The sequence below is a fragment of the Echinops telfairi genome, unplaced genomic scaffold (genome assembly GCF_000313985.2).
Source record: "Echinops telfairi isolate 266 unplaced genomic scaffold, ASM31398v2 ScPeMD7_7400;HRSCAF=8409, whole genome shotgun sequence".
NCBI classification, from domain to species: Eukaryota; Metazoa; Chordata; class Mammalia; order Afrosoricida; family Tenrecidae; genus Echinops; species Echinops telfairi.
The window spans coordinates 17,882,494-17,903,547 of record NW_022111300.1 but is presented as its reverse complement, the minus strand read 5'-3'; the positions used below and the strand labels follow the sequence as shown (position 1 = coordinate 17,903,547).

Sequence of the window (21,054 nt, the reverse complement as noted above, 5' to 3'; positions counted from 1 at the left end):
GGGAGAGGAAGCCTTAAAGAACTGGAGGAAAGTTGTAAGTTTCATTGGTGCTATACTGCGTCCTGACTGACTGGTCTCCTCCCCACGGTCTCCACTCTGCACGCCCCCTCATTCACAATGATATGATTTTTTGTTCTTTGATACCTGATACCTGATCCCATCAACACCTTATAATCACACAGGCTGGTGTACTTCTTCCATGTGGGCTTTGTTGCTTCTCAGCTAGATGGCTGCTTGTTTAACTTCAAGCCTTTAAGACCCCAGATGCTCTATATTATGATAGTCTGGCACCATCAGCTTTCTTCACCACATTTGCTTACCCACCTGCTTTGTCTTCAGGGATCATGTCAGGAACGTGAACATCATAGAATGCCAATTTAATAGAACAAAATGTTCTTGCATTGATGGAGGACTTGAATAGAGGCCTAATGTAAGAGGCCCTTTTAACCTGGAAGCAATTCTACTTCCAGAGGTATCTTTCTGTCAAGTAATAGATTTATTCAATAAACAGTAACTCCCAGGAGGAAAGTGCTTCTTAGAACAATAAACTCTCCAAGATCAAAAAGGTACCATTTGCTCAAAAGCAAAAATAAAAAGACACAGAGGAGCAGGGAACCAGTAGGTGTGGAGATGGAAAAGGTGGGTGGAAATGGGCAGAGTGCTGACATATTGTGGGGAGAACAACTTTGTCACAAAACAAAGTACATATATGTTGCTGAATAGACACACATTTTCTGGATACATGTTTACCTAAAACACAAAATAAAAGGTTAAAAAGAAAAGATAATGGAGGCACATTAATCATTTTATTGCTGTAAACATAACTCTTTGGCAATTACAAACCGACTTAAAGTAGCCCAGTGTCGTAGCAATGAAGAATACCCCAAATAATCTAAACTAAGATCGAAACTTGAAGGAAAGTACTTTGCTTAAACATCACCAAGAAATGAATCTTGAAGTTTATAATTGCTTGTAAAACAGACCAAAGAAAAATAGGCTAGAGCAGATACAGTTGGAAGATAAAATGTACAATAATTCTAATATACCCAAACGAGGAGAGTATTGACAATTCAAGAATAGACTCTTCATTGTCTCAGAGTTATTTGATGAATAACAGTAGGCCAATCTATTCAAGCTTTAGTCCTAAAATAAACTGAATAGTCTAGAAAAGCAAGTCTGGTTCTATTTCATGGGGTGGGGGTCAGGATCTCCCATCGACTAGTGTGGTCAAGACCAATGCAAAGCAAGACTTAAAAATACCAGAAATCACAAATAAGTTTGAAATTTATTAAATAAATATGGGGAAATGTGTCAACATCATTTTTAAGTTTGCTTGTGTTTCAAAGGACCTTCCCAAATAGCCATGTCATTTCAGTCATGTTTATAACAGACTTATGAACCCCTACTAAAATCAAATTTCTACTAGTTTACTAGTGTCAAATTTCCTGCACCCTGGCTGGAAATCACATTTTGGTGTAATCTTAGAAGTGAATTATATAGATAACTTTAAAGAATAACCTTAGAATAGAGAAAAATGTATGTCTTGAATACTTATAATTATTTCTTTCAATAAATTTCACTAAAGGAAATGTTGCTAAAAACATTAAACATAAATGCTGAGCAGGGTCCAAAAGAGTCACATAAATAATCCTAAGTAGATCATTTTTAATGTATTTTTTTTCTAGTGCAAATACAGTTGCATGAGGCAAAACGTGTGGAAGCGTTTGCTCCCAGGTACCCCCTCTTTACAAAAGCAGATGTTAGAAACATTAAACTCTTTGTTTAATACATAAGCTAAAACTACCATCTTATATCTTTTTTATAAAACTAAGGTGATCTGAGATTCAGCTTGAAATACAGGTTTGAATTGTAGCTATTTACTTATAAAATAATTTCGATGTCATTTTTAGGCTGTGGAATAGCACACATTAGTTAGATTAAATTATCAAAGGAGAAAAATGAAATTCTGATCAGAGGCTGTTTATTGAAAACTATAACATGCCTATTAGAATGGTTGATGTCTTAATAAGAAAATTTTAAAATTTAAGATTACATTGCTAGAACATCAACGTGTAATTCTGAAAATAACAATGCAATTGGAGCGTATCTTTCTAGAAAGATTAATGCCTATGTCTGTATTTTTTTCTTGTTCTGCCATGATTTTGTGTTATCAAGAGACCATAATAACAGTACTTATTAAAGATGATCTCTTTGGAAATTGTCAGATAACCTAAAATATCTCTGCATGGTATAATTTATCTTAAGATTTCTGATAATATGCTAAGCCAAAGTGACAACTAGATTCTTTCTGGTCAGACACCATTCCCTCCATTAACTAGCTAACAATTACTTTTATTCTTTCAAACTACTGGACACAGGCACATTAAAAAAAATTTCAATAGCTACCCTTGGACTTTATTTCTGGAAACCCTACCCATTATTAATGAAGTTCCTAAGTGGGAGAAATATAGTTAAAAAAAGAAAGCGAAGGGGAAAAAAATCCCTTTGAATGACTTTATTTTCACCTCGGCATCTTTTTCATTCTACAGACTATCAACATTTTACATATATCTTACAGAGTTAAAATAAGATGGATATTGTGACTTTTGAAAAACTGATCTCATATGCTCTTATGGAGACCAAATAGTGCCAGGAAAAATAATTCCTGGGCAATTTGAGAAATTGGAAGGGCATTCTTACAAGTTGTATTTTATTCACAAATCTGGAGCAGAAGCTCTTTGGTTTGGGGTTATTGTTATATTTTGTTCTACTTTAGTGAAACTACCTTTATTCACATTGAATTTTTAAAGACAGAACATTCTTCTACTCTGGAGGAGTAAATCTACCTGTCTCTAGAATGTCCCATTCATTTTAGAGATTTTAATCGGGTAACACTCTATAACAAGCCCACAGAAGTGATATGCCATAGATAGGACATTCTGGAGCTTTGAAGACAGAAAAATATACCAAAATTTGGAAATTATCTATTGGTTGCAATAATATAAACTAAGTGCGGAGTGACAAATCAATTAGGAACATAAAATGTATGCTAGTGAAAAGAAGGCATTCACGGGGTGGGATAGACGAAGAAAATAGGTTCGCCTAATGCTATTTCACTCTTGTCCACACAATATCATCGATTCTGTTCAAAGGTCTTGGTTGATCGCTCCAGAATGACAGCAGAGGGCCGTGGAGAAAACAAAACAAAACAAAAGCCCTGAAACTCAATTCAAACTGACAATTAAAATGGTATTACTTTACCAAACTGTTCTTCTCTAACTTTTCCCAGTAAACATTTTCTACATGTTCTAAAAACAAGTTTCTAGATACTCCTTAAAAAAAAATCTCAAAGCTTATTCACGCTGCAAGCTGGTTTCATGATGAACTTTGCAGCTATGTAATATACATCTGGGTACAAATGAATAACACTTGCGAAAACCACAATCTGAAAATACGGTGCAGTTCCCACCCACTTCTGAGCTTATTAGGAAGGCAACTTACCACGAGTGGCAACAACCATGCCCATGGAGAAGACCATGGGCAGGTTTTCCTTTATTCAGCAAAGCCACCATGGTAAAGGAGCAAACAGACAAGCACAACATGGCATTCTGCAACGATGGCAGGATGCAGCATTCCTCAGTAGGACAGCTACCATGAAACTCTAACTGGAATCAGCAAAGTTCTTGGTCCCATAAGATGTAGCTGAAGCTTCATCTTAAGATTCAGTGTCAGACATTGCCAGGTGACCCCAAGTGATCTCACCCATTGCAACTCTCTGGTCAGCTGTGTCTCCAAGGTAGCCTTTCCTCCTGTGAAGTTTCATCTCTCGACTGCACTGATAAGGAGTTCCAGAGGTACAGCAGTGAAACACTCAGTTGTTAGGCAAGAGGTTCACAAGTTCAAATCCACCCGAGGTAATGGGGGAGAAAAGACCTGGCACCTGCTCCCATGAAGATGACCGTTGAGGAAGCCTTGGGGTGATTGTTCAACTCAATGGCACCACACAACAGCCATGCAGTTATTAAGGAAGGAGTGTTTGGTAGACGATACACTTGGCTATGTAGTCATCCTTTAATATTATTATCAAGTTACAAATTGCTTAGCTTTGGCCTGCTTTAGGGAGTTGTCTTTTTATTAACGTGGTTTGTCAACCAGATGGGTCACCTAACGCTCATATAAAATTCTTCCTTCATATATGAGCACATTCTGCAGGTTTAGTTCTTTTTGAACATGGCAAATCAAGACATCGTGAGGACAATCATGCCAATCTTAAAGTGGGTCCTTTTAAATGATTGTGCTTTATTCATGCCACGTGCCGGGCATGTACTGCAGGCCACACAAATGCAGAAAGGCTGCTACAGGCCGCCGCATAGGCACAAAGATGACCTGCCTCAAGTTTTAGTTCATGTTCATCCCTTTAGTATTAATTTAAGGAAACCTCTCCTTCTCCAAGGATGTTTCCGCTTGTTTTTCGGAGTCTGGTTTCTCTTGTGGTTCCACTATTATCTTAGAGCCTGTTGGGCATCATAAATAACCTTGTTAACTTTTGTATGGTGGAAATTGAATCCAAATGACCCTCACTGCCCGACAGTGGGCTGGGGTCCTGGCTACTTGGTATATTGCACTGTGCTGTACTTTGTGATCCTACTTCGAGCTGTGCTAGGCGAGGTGGAGTCAAGGGTCTGGCTAAAATGATGATCAGAAGAGCTTCTCACGTGGCCAATGGTGGCTGTCCCCCCCATGCTGCCACTCAAGCCCCCGCCTCCACCTAGGTTGCTCAGCCCAATGCCACCACCACTCATTCCAGCTCCACTCAGGCCCCCACCTCCAGCAGTGAGGCTGGGACCAACCAGGCCACTACTGCCTAAACCACCCCCTCCACTGATGCCAGCTGTGCCACTAATTCCAGCTATGCCAGCTCCAGAAACTACCCTCTCGGTCACAATCACATTGTGGGCATTCGATAACTCCGGGTGCATCCCGAGAGTACCCATCACTCCAGAGGTTGGTCTGATCACTCTCTCCGTCACGACCACATTTGAAGCCTCTCTAGGATCAGGTATGGTCAAAGTGGTTGGTAGACCTGAACTTGGTGCTATTACCCTTTCTGTCACAATCACATTTGACCCATCTCTCAGATCAGGCATATCTAACATCCCATGGAAATCAGCCCCAGAGATTGGGCCCACCACCCTCTCTGTCACCACCACATTGGATGCCTGTCGGTTATCATGAATGTGGACAGAGGGCTTCAGAGTGCCAGAGGTGGTGTAAGACTCCTTCACAGTGACATTACCATAGCTCAGAGGATCAGGAATAGGCATAGGATGATGTACCCCAGGTCCTGAAGGATAGGTGCTCTCAGAAATCACTGTGGTCGTGCCGAAATGTGGTGAGATCGGTGGATGCCCACTAGGAATGAGCTCTGTTCCCTGTGGAGGGCAAACTGGTTCCATCCTCTCAGGAGGCCACGAGGGATCAAAATCTGGACAGGGTTCGACTTCTTTTCCCAAACTGATATCTGCCAACTTCTTAAACTTAGGCCCCAGTGTGTCCAAGAAGTTGTCATCCAAGTCTTCCCCAATGAAGCTACAACAACCCACAGAACCAGCAGGGGAACCTGCACCTTCAATGTCATAGATGAGCAAGCAGTCGTTGGACGGGCGGCCTTCATCTTCATCCGCATAAGCATATGCTTTCTAAAGTTGTGGAGAAAAGAGAAAGTAAATGATAAAACTATACTTAGCATAAATTGTGATGACATATTTAGAAAAGAAATGATGAATATCTAATAGAACAGTATTAGTATTCATTTTTCTTCCAGAGAATTTTAAAAGGAGAATATTTAAAACAAAATTATATGATTTACTAGACATGGTGGGAAATTGCTATATAAGTACTAGAAAGAATTTGTTGGAAATAACTTTAACTACAAATTTGATGATATATTTTGAATTAAAAGCTACTTGGTAGTATGCTTTGCACACAAGGAGTATGAAGAAATCACATGAGTTTTTCTTTCATTCCAAGTACATAAACTTCTATATTGTTTCATTGTACAAAAAGTAGCTCACACGGTATTTGGGATCACTTAGTGCTATTTCCTTTCCTGAGATGAATGTGATAGTTTTATGCAGATATATCTCATTGTAAATTTTTCACAAAAGTGCGATTCTCGGTCTGTGCCTTTTGGATTAAAAAAATAGAAGATGATCAAAGACAAATTTTAAGCATCGAATCTCCTTCCGTGAAGTGAAAGCACTCTGGTTTATCTTTCTTGCACATGTGTGAGCAATAATTGCTATCACCGTTCTGGTGTCAGCTTAATTTAAAAACGCATCTCCCGTTCTTCCTGCTTGCCAAGCCCTGTGCAGGGAACTTGTCAAAGCATGAACAAAACCAGATAAAGTCTCCCCTCGATAAGACTTGCTATATATAATAAGCACATAGAGTTAATTTTTATTATTCACAGTCATTATATTCCAAAATTTTGTCATGCAGGCGATCATGAGCACTGCATTGCTGAATAATGAACCGTGACTCTTCCCAGTAGTTACTGCATGCTGCCAACTTGATTCCAATCCCTGACGACCCTATATGACATTGTTGAACTGTCTAATACTGTTTCCAAGGCTGTAATCCAGGTAGGGTCTTAAGGCAATCACAAGCGTCCTTAGAGCGGCAGAAGGAGGTTTAGTAAAGACAGAAAACAAGACACATACAGAAGATGGTGATTGAAGAAGGGACAAAGGGTGGAGCGATGGAACACCAAGCTGAACAGTACCAGCAGCCATCAGTAGCAGCACGAGGCAAGGAACAAGCTCTCCCCTGGATCCGCTGGAGGAACCCTAGTTGAATTCAGTTTAGTGATTCAACTTCTGGTCTCCAGAACTCTCAGAGTTGCTGCTATGTGACAGTTTGTTACAGCAGCCACTAGAAGGTAATTCATGGTCAAGGGAAAAAATGTCCGACAAATTTGCATTTCATCAGAGATGTGGTGATGCTGTTGGGTCAGGGTTCAGTTTCTAACCATGCAGTTGGTGGTTGAGACCCACTAGCAACTCCATGAGAGAAATGTGGGACTATCAGTTCCCACAGAGATCTATGGCCTCAGAAACTCTGCAGAGGGCCACTAAGGGTAGGATTGACTTGGTAGCAGTGGGTTTGTTATGTCTTTATTTTTATTTTTGTGTAATGAAGTGACAGAAGAGGGAACTGCAAGAGTTGAAGAAAGACTGTACTTTTCATAAAAATACTGTCCATATATAGGGGAACCACACACGGATAGAAAGTATGCATGTAGATTTCCGTAACAGGTCTCTTATTTACTCATAGGTATTTGAAAGGCTTTTCACACATCAGTGATTCTAACGAGTCTAGAGTCTAGACCATTAGGGAAATAAATGTAGATGTTTGCGGTCAGAATGTAGAAGATCAGAAATGTACTTTCAGTTCACATCAGAGAGAGGAGTTTCCGGGAACCTTGAGTACCTCGTGGTGTGTAACAACAGGCAGTTGTGTCGGGGCTTGGGCTGCGAATTGAAGAAGGGAGAGGGGAGAAAGCTGCAGCTATCTGCTCCTGTCAAGGGTGACAGTCTTGGAGGCCCCATAGAGGGTTGCCATGAGAAGGAAGTGACTTGCTGGTAGTGGATTTGGTTTGGTTTATGTGCCTAGAAATACTATAGTGAAGCATGTGGATGTTAGCCACAAGATTGATAGTTCAAATCCCCTAGCGGCTTGTCTGGAGAAATGTGTGACTATGTTTCTGAAAATATTTATACTTTTGCAAACCCTACGGAGGCAGCTCTACTCGGTCTGAGAGGATCATTATGAGTCAGAATTCAGCTGGACCACAATGGGTGTGTGCCTGGAACTTAGCTAGGTACTAGCATCATAGGCATAGATAATACATCATGTGATATAGCTTATATAATGAGCAACTTATGGGCAAAACACAGATAAGGGAAAACGAACCCTCTTTGGGGTACAAGAGATAACAGTAAATATTACAGGGCCAATGACTTTGAACTTAGTCTTGAAAGATGAGCAGGACTTGGAGAGAGAAGTGATGGGGTCAAAGTGTTCCCGGAGGGGCACCACATAAGCAAAGATATGGAGAGGAAGAGAGGGCCGTGCACTCAGGGCAGAGACACATTTAGGGCAAAGGGAGTTGGTAATGGGGCGTAAAGATAGAGAGGAGGAGATGTGGCCAGAGGCCTTACCTGACAGAAGTAACTCTCCATGAAATTCATATTCAGACCCCCTTCTCTACATTCCCTCATAGAATTTCTTCTTAATGTTCCAGAATAGTCTTGACAAATCTCGGGCATTCCAGATGTTTTAACTCCACTCGTGACTTCAAATCCTGTTGTTCTTTCTCCTCCTCCCAGATCTTGCATTTCTCGGCCACAATACTCATTTGTATAAACTCCTAAGAGTGTTGATCAAATTAAAGTGAGTTTCTCTTGTATATTGCAAACAAAATTAGTAACTTATTTTAATGCATAGGTTCTTCAGTTAAGTACACATTTATAAATAAAAGTCAAATGAAGATGGCCTATAAGAGAGGGAATATGAACGGAGTATCAAGTTCAATGTTATTATTTATCAGTTTGTGAATCTGGCGAAGATTTGATAAAGCTCGTAAAGATGCTGTTCAGGGAGTGGAAAACTGCACAAAAGTGATAAAATCATTTTCCTCAGAGATTTTGGATTTGACTTAATGGAAATTGAGATAGGTGGAAATTCCAAAATTTTAGATTTTTAAATCTTTTTTCTTAAAAAACACACAGTTTAGCTCAATGCATTATTTGGAACTCTGTACAACCCGAAGAAAGAATGAGCACCGCTGACATTTAGAGAAGAGGGAGACATGTCTGTGGGCTGAGGAAAGTTTTCCTGGAGAGCTTGGATTTTCATCTGAAAAAAGGAGAGGAAGTTGTAGAAGATGGTTACACTATTCAGAGTAGACAGGATGAAATAATGACCTGGTCAGTGGAAGTGATGTGCACATGAAGAGTGTTGACAATCACTTTAATATTTTAGAGACCTTGATTTGGGTGTGTTTTCCATACTTGTATGAAAATTCCTGGAGCACCTGCTTGGTGCAAACCTTTAAGTACTTGGCTACTAACTGAAAGGCTGGTTATTTAAATCCACCCAGAGGCTTCTCAGTAGAAAGGCCCAATGATCACAGCACTGAAAACCGTAAGGAGGGCAGTTCTAGTCTGAAACGTGTTTGAAATCAACTCAATGGTAACTGATTTGGCTTTATTTTCTGGTGGTGCCTTTCCTGGCGCTTTGTGTGATGCAAATATTCAGCAAAAATGTGTGAACTGAACGAAGGAAAAATACGTAAATAAATGCTGCTGCAGGTGATAGTCTGACAAGTGATTGGTGCCAATGATGAGTTCTGCTGGTGCCATTAACAAGAACACCCCTGACAGGAGGCATTGCATGTTTCAAGAGGAGCCTGCGCAATCCTCGAGATGAACCCCAGCTCTACCACTGGGTGTGCTATATTCTAAAGTGGAAAATGATGGTTTCCAGTTTGAAGAAGAACATGAGAAAAATGAAATCTTTATCTACCTTGAAAGAAGTAAGATGATATTATTTTCAAAGGGAAGTTATTTTACATGCTTTTTAAAAATTCGAGTCATAGCTATCCGTATATGACATTCTAATTGTTCTTTGGGTTATAGCAATGGATCGGTTGTGCCATCTTTAAGGCAAATTTTATTAGTGCCATCTTATGCATGTGAATTGTGGTTTTGTCTTGGACTGCAATCCTCAAGGACAGCAGTTCAAAACCACTAACCACTTCGAGGGAGAGAGAGCTTTCTACTCCCATGAAGAGTTACAGCCTCAGAGACTCCTAGGGGTGGTTCTACACTGTCCTGAGGAGTTGCTATGAGTTGGCATCAACTCAATGGCAGTGAATCGGTTTGGGGTTTTATGGATGTGTGAGAAAGCCTCCACTGAGAATGCTGACAGTTTGATAGTGTTTCATCTGCTAGCTTTAATGTAATAAATCAGAGAAATCATTTTTAGATCATCTTCTATGTTGATACAGAGAATGAATGTAGTCATATTCTTTGTCACATTGGACAGCTTCAGTTAGAGTGGGTTTTCATTTTTAGGTGAACTGAGGAGGAAGGTTCAAGCTTTAGTCAATGAGCTTGGGCCTATTTTAGTGGAGGTGATCTTGAATTAGAATTAAATAGTCCTGGAGGCGCAATGGGCTAAGCATTGCAGTGATAATTGCCAAGTTGATAGTTCAAACCCACCAACTATTCCATGGCAGAAAGATGAGTCCGTCTGTCCCTGTCAAGAAGGACACTTTGGGAAACTTCAGGGCTCGGTCCCATAGGGTTACTGGGAGTCAGAATTGAGTCAATAGCTGTGGGATTCTTTGAATTAGCAGTGTTTGTATGTGCATGTGTTTGATGACATTTTCTCTATTAGACAAAACCTTGACCCAAACTGACTTCATTACTTTTCTCCTGTTTATACTATTCTTCTATCAGGTCATAAAAAATAATAAGGAAGATAGGCTTTCTCTTATTATTTAATCTGGCCATCAGTTATTTTTAAAAGCACTAACCCATGATTGGAAGGTAAGTTACACAAAGAGAGAGAACACAGATCCTTGTGGGGGCTGTTAAAATGCCGTTTGAGCCGTTAAAAGGAAAACGCATTTTTTTTCTTACCTGTATTGTCAATGCATTCAATGATGTTGGCGTTCTCAGGCAGCATCTGGGGCACGCAAATGGTGGCCAAGTCCTAAAAAACAGAAAAAGTTTCCCATTTGTAGCCACTCTTTCATTTCTAGAGTCATGCATTTGGTTTATTCTCAAATTACTGTACATTTCCTACAAGAACATTACTTAGGAAACTGAAATCTGCTGAAAACCTGAGCCTTGAAGCCTCTTCTGGTTGTTTCCATCTAGTTTGAAGACAGCGTGCACGCTTGTTTCATGTGTGTACGACTGAGGTTAGGTGACTATCAAAGGACAGTGTTTACAGTTGAGCGCTTACCCTGAGTTCAGGCTGTGGTCCCTCAACTGCCCATGACTGAATCGCTCCGTCTGAACATTCGGGAACAGGCTCAAAACCACCTCCAACACCAGGGGCGCCTCCACAATCACAGCAGATGAGCAAAAATGGAACCACTGCCGGTGGAAGAGATGGAACCCCAAAGTTAGCAGTGGCCCCTATCAACTCAGCGACCTATTTTTAAAAGCATTTTGGTTGAATTTATATCCCTGATATAACTCTATTTGATTATAAAAGTATGAAAGTTCAGAAAGCAAATATAATGATGGTCAGGCATCAAAATAAGTGCGCGTTTCAGCACAGTACTCTGTAATTCATTTTAGTCTATGTTCACACTGGAGCGCTGGTGGCCTAATAGTTAAACTCTCAGCTCCCTGCCCAAAGGTTCGTGATTCTGAATCACCCCGTGGCTTTTCACAACTGGCAATTTATGCCCATACTGATTACAACCAAAAAAACCTAATGAGGCAATTCTACTGTCTACGAGTCAAAAATTGCTGTCTAGCACACTTAATATCGAGTGTTCGAATTCTAAATAGTACTCTAGTCCTTAAACAGATAAGTATTTTTCCCTGTCATTCACCAGGACGTGATCGAAGGAGCGCAAAAGAAGGCTGGCAGGGCAGGTTACTCGTTGGGATCTGCGTGTATCCACTTCTCGGCTTTGATTGACACTCCTTCTTCAGAGTCCCTTTTCATTTCCATGGTACAATCTTCCTTGAAGTGCAAGACATTCTTCTCTAGGAGGTTATTATTTTGCTCCACGTAGATATTATTTCTTTATCCAAATAGGGACCATCACACAGATTAATGTTATTGCTTTGTGTAAATGTCAACCCTCTAGTTTGTTTATTTTTCTATGTACATTAAGTATATACGAGTGTGTTTTTCTTCTTAAAGAGAAGACACCAGCTTTGGCTAACCTTCTGTACTTAACATTTCCTATTTCATATGTTGGTTATTTGATTTGCAAAGCTTTCCCATATGTCTTGTTTCCTATTCTAATGAGACCCCGAAGGCAAGGTAGACTGCTTGTTCCTTCAGCAATGTCTTTTGATACGCATGAGGGGGCTTTGAAAAAATTTGTGGAAAATTTCATGATCTTTTAATTCCATTCTCCATGAACTATTTGAAGCCTGTGTGTTTGGGTGTGTATGTGAAAGTATGTGATATATGTGTGTATATATATTTATATAAAATATAAAGATATTGTATACATATTTTAGACAAACACATATCTCTGTGTGCATGTATATATATATAAACTCCAGATGTTTATCTTTCCTACAAAACATCATGCAAATATTTACAGTCTTTTATTAATTATACCATACAAAGGTAGACAGTCACCAATATTTTTAAAAAATCCAAAGTTGTTGTTTTTTATTCATAAGAGATAATCAGAACCAGACTAATTAAATTACTTTACAGAGCACTACGTTTTAAAGTTTTAAATGTTGCCTAATAATTTACAGGACTGAAAAATGAGACATTAGATAATTTTGTCTTTTCCCACATATTTTATGTAGCATTCTAAAGAATTTATAGGATTTGAAGAATTTTTTTCCTGCCCAGGTTAATTTTGTTAAAAATTTCTTCTTTCTCCAACCTTGTTCTCTCTGTCACAGATCTTTTGTGGTTATCCTTCAAGTTATTATAAGCCAATAAGAACCCATTTATATTACTTAATCCATATATATTTCAAACTATGGAAAAGGAGCCTCCACTTCCACCGTGTGATCCATACGTCCAGACTCTGGGTGGTTCGCAGGTGTTCAGTTTTCATCAAAGAGACCAAAATGATAAGAATATCCTCTAAACTCTGAGAAAACCAGTGTACTAGTAAACTTAGTCAATGCATAAATGGTACAGCTGTTCATGTATTAAATTAATGAAGTTGGAAACAAACATTTCATATGTAATGTGCTTTACATATCTTTGCGTGTGGGTGCCAAAGAAATTCTTTCTGAAGAATCTTCGGATATCAAGATTTTAAGCTTGAAATTCGAATCTCCGTGAGTGAGTGAATTGTATTTTCTTGAACAATGATTTGATTACAATGTGGAGATGTTAGCGTTGTGTACTTATTTTCAGGTCTCCCCTTCTCCTTCCTCAGAGTGACATTTGTCTCACGCTCCTCCCCCCAGCCCCATCATCTAAGACAACAGGAAGGACTACTTGGGATTGGGTTAATCTTTATACCCACAGTTACATCCTGGACTATGTCCTCTAGAAACAAAAAAATCCCCCACCCCCCAAACAAAAACAAACCCCAAATCCCAAAAACACAAAAACCAAACTTGTTGACACCGTCAGTTCCAGTTTATAGGAACCCGCAGTGCCTCCCACGCTTAGAAAGGCTCCGGAGGGTTGTAATCTGTATGGAAGCAGATTTTCAGGTCTTTCTCTTGCAGCACTACTGGGTTGGTTTGAAGTTCCACCCAAACCCCACTCTTTGTGCCCTCCCTAGGTCTACTCTAAGAAATACCACCGCCATCGAGTTGATTCTGATGCATGGCTACCCTCTAAAGGGTTTTGGAGACTGTATCTTCGTGAGAGCAAGCAGGGTCATTGTTCTCCTGCATCCATCATGGCGGGTGGGTTCTAGTTACCAATGCTGCTCTTAGCAGGCCCACAGCTTAGCCCACGCTCAGTGCCAATCGGGTTTCCTACTCGAGAACCTAGCATGTGCTAACTGAGGTATTGCTTTTACATCTATCACAGCAATGTGATGAGCTATTATTGTTTCATAGATGACAAAACTGAGGCTCAGAAAGGTTACAATGAAGTGTAGAAACTGAAGTTCAAGTCCAGGTTCATCTGACTCTTCTTTCGTTATGCTAGACAGTCTTCACATAGCAAGGAACTCCTTGAAGATCCAGGCCCTCCTTCTGGTTCCAGTTTTGTCTCTCACCACGCTGCCACGCGCACCCTATGCCTTACAGAGTGGAGCCTGTTCCCGTCTGCTTTTCTGTGATTTAGTGGGTTATGTTTCCTCCCTGTGTTCCCCCTCTTTTGTCCATCACTTGAACCCATATTCAACTGTTCAATATCCAACTCATAATTTACTTTCAGTGTATAGGCTTTTCTGATGATTTTAATTGTTTTCTATTGTCCCTTCTCTCAAACAGCAAGTCAAGTCAGCCTCTGATAGAGCATTTTCCCCTTATGTTGAGACTGGCAGAAAAAGGAACTTATCTTCCAGTGGCGTCAAGAAGTTTGATCTTTTTCATAAACCCAGTGCCAAGCACATACATTTGTTGATAATTGTATGAAAGACTTCACAGAATATACTTTATCAAAGGATCCAGAAACGTATCTCCTCTCCCACCAATTAAAACATGTATAAGAAAGAAGGCTCTTAAAGTACTTACATCCTAAGACCAAGAATCCCATGATGAGCAATCCAATGCCAGCGGGGCCGAAGTGTACATTATCGGAAGGGTTTCGAAGGATGCCACCGTCTACATCTGTTGGGTTCTTGCTTACAGAGCCAGGGTCATATATGTCGGTATAATCAGATGGAGTATATTCCCCTTCTGTGACAGTACTGGTACCAGTGTCAGTTCCAGTGCCAGTGCCAGTACCAGTACCAGTACCTGTGCCAGTACCTGTGCCAGTACCTGTCTCCGTACTTGTGCCAGTATTGGTATTGGTGCTAGTATCTTCTCGCGAGAGAGTAGAACCGTCAATATCAATAACAATTGTACCAGTGCATGTTCTTTGCATAGCATCTGTAACAAGGTAAACGGAAGACATGTTTCATACATTTTCTAGACAGCGCAAAGCTGTTTTTCTTTTGCATCAGTACTTATTGCAATGTAGGTACTCCCATCAATTCAGTAACTTTTCTAAATTGTCCCCTGCTGGCGAATCAGATTATTTTTATATCAAAAGACTATGAATATTGGAGTTCCTGAAATACCATCTCATGTGCTGAGAAGCACAAACAGTAAAGGTCACACCGTGTACCACCAGTAATATGTTACAAGATACGGTGGGGTCATTTTCAGACCGTAGATAACTTGCTCACTTTTCTGTACATTCAATCGAGATTTTGTTTAATGTTTTATGCTTTCTTTTATTGTAGCCTTACTCTCACCCACCTTAATTTCTCTTTATCTCCTTCCTTTGATGAGGCTAACAAAGTCAACAAGTTTTTAGCAGGATGGCTAATTATTTCTATACAGATCTATTAGTGATGAAACAGCATCCTATAAACTCAAAACCAACCCTATATAAGAGGGAATTTGTCTGCACCCACCTGCCTGTCTGTGTGTGTGTGTGTGGGAGAGAGAGAGAGAGAGAGAGAGAGAGAGAGAGACAGAGAGACAGAGAAAGAGAAAGACAGAGAGAGAATAGCTCTTACTTTGGGAATAAACTTCAACCCAGTGCTCCAAGATGTGAATGCAACATGCCGGCGTGGAGTTGGGAACCAGTGGAGAGGTCAGGGGGGCCCGGCCCCAATCCCTACTACTAAGTGGACACCTGCCTCTCTCCCCAGAAGAATTTATTTCAAAGGACGGCATTGAATCTGCAGCTCCAGGAGAGGGATATATATGATCGGAGCACATGGGTGCAGATAAAGGGGGAGGAGGAGAGAGTGCAGCACATCCTGGCCCACCAGGCCATGAGGATGATGTTCCCAATTAGAGCAGCCAGTCCACAGAGAGGACCACATGGCCAGCCCCATTATGAGACATGACGCCCCTCACTGACCCATAGTCCTACAGGGGACAACACCGGAGACACAGTGTGGGAATTGCACCCGATCTGGTCCTGCCACACCGAGGCAAAACACTAGGGGGGTGCAACAGAACAGCAAGGAAATGGAGTGGTGAGGTCGCTAGGGAATGCTGAAGGTGGACTTTGGGGCCAGGGCATGGTGCCCCAACAGACTGGACTGGAAAACGCTCCTAAAGGGCAACAAACAATCCTTGAACTAACTACAAGCTTTTCTTTCTTATTGTGTTTTGTTTGTTATTGGTTTGTTGTATATTGTTGATTGGGTTTGCTCTGTCTTGTTTTTGTGCTTGTTATTATCTCTGCAGGTCTGTCTAAATAAGATAGGCTGGATGAACAATCTGGAGGAGAAAACAATGGGACGGACAGTTCTGGGGGGACATGGGAGAGGGAGAGGTGGGGGGAAAGGTAGTGGTGTTAACAAACCCAGGGACAAGCGAAAAACAAGTGATTCAAATCAGTGGTGAGGAGGGTCTGGGAGGACTGGTAGGGCATAATCAAGGTAATGTAACCAAGAGGAATTGCTGAAACCCTGGTGGGGACTGAGCATGGTAGTGGGACAGGAGGAAAATCAAAGGAAATAGAGGAAAGAGCTGGGGGGCAAAGGGCATTTATAGAGGTCTAGATAAAGACATGTACATAGGCAAATATATTGTATGAGGATGGGGAAATAGATCTATGTGCAAATATTTATAGGTTTAGTATTAAGGTAGCAGAAAGACATCGGGCCTCCACGCAATACTCCCTCAATGCAAGAATACTTTCTTCTATTAAATTGGCATTCTATGATGCTCACCTTCCCCACACAACCACTGAAGACAGAGCAGGTGAATAAGCAAATGTGAAGAAAGCTGATGGTGCCCAGCTATCAAAAGATTTAGCATCTGGGGGTCTTAAAGGGTTGAAGGTAAACAAGTGGCCATCTAGCTCAAAAGCAACAAAGCCCACATAGAAGAAGCCCACCAGCATGTGTGATCACAAGGTGCTGAAGGGATCATTATCAGGCATCAAAGAACAAAAAATCATATCATTGTGTGCTCACCTCCATGATACGATCGCTGAAGACAAATGGGTGCATAAGAAAGTGTGTCAAAGAAAGCTGATGGTGCCCGGCTATCAAAGTATAGCATCTGGGGTCTTAAAGGCTTGAAGGTAAACAAGCGGCCATCTAGTTCAGAAGCAACAAAGCCCACATGGAAGAAGCACACCAGCCGGTGCGATCACAAGGTGTCGAATGGATCACGTACCAGGCATCATCAGAACAAAAAATCTTACCATAGTGAATGGGGGGGTAGGGGGGTGCAGAGTGGAGACCCAAAGCCCATTTGTAGGCCACTGGACATCCCCTTACAGAAGGGTTTCAGGGAGGAGATGAGCCTATCAGGGTGCGATGTAGCAACGATGAAAGATACAACTTTCCTCTAGTTCCTAAATGCTTCCTAAACCCCCACCCCCCACTATCATGATCCCAATTCTACCTTGAAAGTCTGGCTAGACCAGAGGATGTACACTGGTACAGATAGGAACTGGAAGCACAGGGAATCCAGGGTGGATCATCCCTTTAGGACCAGTGGTGTGAGTGGTGATACTGGGAGGGTAGACGGAGGGTGGGTTGGAAAGGGGGAAACTGATGACAAGGATCTACATGTGACCTCCTCCCTGGGGGACGGACAACAGAAAAGTGGGTGAAGGGAGATGTCGGGCCGGGCAAGATATGACAAAATAATAATTTATAAATTATCAAGGGCTCATTAGGGAGGGGGGACTGGGGAGGGAGGGGTTAAAAATAAGGAGCTGGTGCCAGGGGCTTAAGTGGAGAGCAAATGTTTTGAGATTAATGAGGGCAATGAATGTACAAATGTGCTATACACAATTGATATATGTATGGATGGTGCACATAGAAAGAGATTAACTGAAGAAGGAAGAAAGAGAGAGAAGAAGAAAGAAGAGGATATAATGTAGCTAAACATATTAATTAGTATGCTAGTAATTAATTAGTATGTAAGTAAATTAGTAAGTAATTAATCATAGTAATTATTACTATTTTCTTTGGGAAAATTTTCTGCTTTAGTTAATAAACCCCAAATCCTGTCAAGTTGATTCCAATTAATAACAACCCTATAGGTCACAGGAGAAGTGCCCTATAGGGTGTCCGAGGTGGCAGTGGACTAAGGTGTGCCTAACCCGAGCCATGGTATTTCCAACCTATGAAAGATGGACAGCGAATAAAGAAGATGGCAGAAAAATTGATGCATCTGTATTACAGTGTTGGTGAACAATATTGAAAGTAGTCTGGACTGTCAGAAGAAGTCTAGCCAGAATGCTGGTAATGGGAGTAATGATTCCCTGAGGGTACAAGGTGAGGGGGAGGAGTGACAGCAACGATGATGTATAACCTCACTTGAGGGGAACGGACATCAGCATTTTAGGTGAATGGATTCATTGGATTGGGTAAGTTATGGCCAAAAAAATTTATTAAGGGCTCAAGGGGGTGGTAGGGTGGGGAAGGGAGGGGATAAAGGGGAGCTGATATCAAGGAGTTCAAGAAAAAAGAAAATGGATTGTAAATGATGATGGCAACAATCTGATCTATGGGTTGTACAGCTCCCAATAAAATATTAAATTAAGAAAAAAGTGAGGATGAGGAGAAACTGTCCCATGTCCTTTGGATATTTATCAGGAGAGACCAGTGGACAAGGGCATTATACTTGGTAAAGGAGAAGTCCCCCCTTCCCCCCACTAAAAAAAAGAAAAGAGATCCTCACAGGGCTAGATTGCTACAGTGGCTGCCAAAATGGGTTCAAACATAACCACAAGTCTGGGGATTGCTCAGGAGTAGGCAATCATTCCTGCTATTGAGCAATCGGTCTCTTTGAGTCAGAACTGACCCAATGGTACCTAAAGACAATCTTTCCAGAAGCGGACTGCCACATGCTGTCCGTGGAGACTAGCTTCTGGTGGGTTGGAACAACGGAACTTTCAGGTAGCAGGTGAGTGCTTCACCACTGTTCTACCGGAGCATCTCCTTAGGGAACCAAAGGGTTTAGTTTAATTTCGTTGCTTTTGAAAAATAATTGAAACATGATGTTTTCTATCCTTTTTTTTTTTTTACTAAAAGTAATACTTCAAGTTTCTAAAATTTATGTAAAAGTAAGTTAATTTGGTTTCTGATTCAATTATTATAAAATGTACATTAACCAAATATAAATTCATAGCATAATTTTAGAATGTCAATTACTGATGTTAATATTAACGTTGATGTATCAAATGGTAGCACTCTTCTTCTTTATAATCATTTTATTGGGGACTCGTACAGCTCTTATCACAATCCATCCACCCATCCACTGTGTCAAGCACATTTGTACATTTGTTGCCATCATCATTCTCAAAACATTTGCTTTCTACTTGTGCCTTGGTATCAGCTCCTCATTTTCCCCCCTCACTCCCCCCTCCTCCCCACTTCATTATCCCTTGATAATTTATAAATCTTTTTTTTTTCATGTCTTACACTAACTGATGTCTCCCTTTACCCACTTTTCTGTTGTCTGTCTCCCGGGGTGGGGCGGGGGTGTTATATAAAGATCATTGTGATTGTTTTCCCCTTTCTCCCCCCACCTTCCCCTTACCCTCCTGGTATCTCTAATCTCATTATTGGTCTAGAGGGGTTTTTCTGTCCTGGATTCCCTGTGTTTCCAGTTCTTATCTGTATCCATGTCTAGCCAGATTTGTAAGATAGAATTGGGGTCAGGACAGTGGGGGAAGGAAGCATTAAAGATCTAGAGGAAGGTTGTATGTTTCATCGTGCTATACTGTACTCTGACTGGCTCGTCTCTTCCTTGTGACCCTTCTGTGAGGGGATGGTCAATTGCCTACAGATAGGCTTTGGGTCTCCATTCTGCACTCCCCTCATTCACATTTATATGCTTTTTTTGTTCTGAGTCTAGCTGCACTGGTCTAAATGGTTTACAGTCCTTAAGTCTGTTAATCTTTCTAAATCTGCAATGTTACTATTGTTCCATTTTACAGAATAGAAGGGTGAGACATAGATGTGCTAAATAGCTTCTTTAGCATCCCATTCCTAGTAAATGATGCTAAAAGATACCAATCCAGTCTTCTAGAAGAATCCTTGATAAGCCACTAAGTTACATAATCATAACATTTAAGATCTGATATTATAGTACCAATTATGACAACCTCTCTTTTGGAAAAGTACTACTTAACAATACTACTTAATATCTGAATGAATACATATCTTTCTCTGGGGAAGAGAAAAGTTAAATCGCCATCTTACCATCTATAGACAGAATTGTTCCTTGGTATTTTCCTCCAAGCATTTGGTATATTTCCCAGGTCACTCTATTGGTCAAAGTAAGTATGCCTGTACTTGAACCAACAGCTAGTAGGTTGCCTGGATTTGTTCCCATTACATATCTGTAATATAAAAACAATATGAATTAATGTCAGCCAAAGTGTATTTTTCAACCAGTACTTGCAATTCTTGTATGTAGTTTTCTGTTCTTAGAGACGGTTTTCACCCCAGGGTGATCCAGGTTGTGTTCTACTTGCGCATGTAGTACTTCAGTGGTCAATGGGAGAGGAGGTGTGGCCCATGCTCTCAAGGCCCTCACGCCTTTAGGGGACAAGTGACTGTGGTAGAGTGTGGTCACATTTACAATTGATGTGCCACCAGGTAGAACACAAAGAACTTTTGAAACACATTTGTGGTGTTCCCTCTCTCAATTCGCTGTTGTTCTTGATTACAAGCACAGGTGAAAACATATACACATACACACATCTTTTCTTGATCAAGGAGAAGTATTTTCATAAAGAGAGTGTTTTAGAATAAAAACAAAAACAAATACACTCACTTCCATCTAGTCAATTCTGACTGCAGATTTCTGAGACTGTAATTCGTTACAGGAGTAGAAAGCCGGGTCTTTCTCCCGCAGAGCAGCAGGTGGTTTCAAGCTGCTAACCTTGTGGTTAACCCCCCACCCCATGCATAACCTACTAGGTCACTAGCGCTCTTGTTTTTACATAATATAATTTCTTAATATAATTCATTTTCATACCAAAGTTATTGTCCATATTAAGTTCAATGAAAGTGAAGAAAGCACCTCTAATTGATTCCAAATTGGGCAAATTTCCATGAAAAACCCAGTACCGGGAGGACTGGCCATAGAATTTTTCAATTAGCCAGCTGATGGATAAAATATCCAAATTATAGGCATGCCAATCTTTTCTTTTTTTTTTTTT

General features: G+C 40.7%; 1 protein-coding gene across 1 annotated transcript in view; it reads right to left on the bottom strand.

Annotated features, from left to right (window-relative positions):
* Positions 1–4,607: 4,607 nt before the first annotated feature.
* DSG1 (desmoglein 1) overlaps positions 4,608–21,054 on the bottom strand; it is a 37,286-nt gene continuing 20,839 nt past the window's right edge. The window contains exons 10-16 of the mRNA XM_004702929.1: positions 20,090–20,229; positions 14,643–14,789; positions 14,430–14,591; positions 11,038–11,171; positions 10,710–10,782; positions 8,223–8,431; positions 4,608–5,699 (exon numbers count right to left, since the gene is read on the bottom strand). Coding sequence (XP_004702986.1) covers positions 4,608–5,699; positions 8,223–8,431; positions 10,710–10,782; positions 11,038–11,171; positions 14,430–14,591; positions 14,643–14,789; positions 20,090–20,229 — 1,957 coding nt within the window. The remainder of the gene's footprint in view (positions 5,700–8,222; positions 8,432–10,709; positions 10,783–11,037; positions 11,172–14,429; positions 14,592–14,642; positions 14,790–20,089; positions 20,230–21,054) is intronic.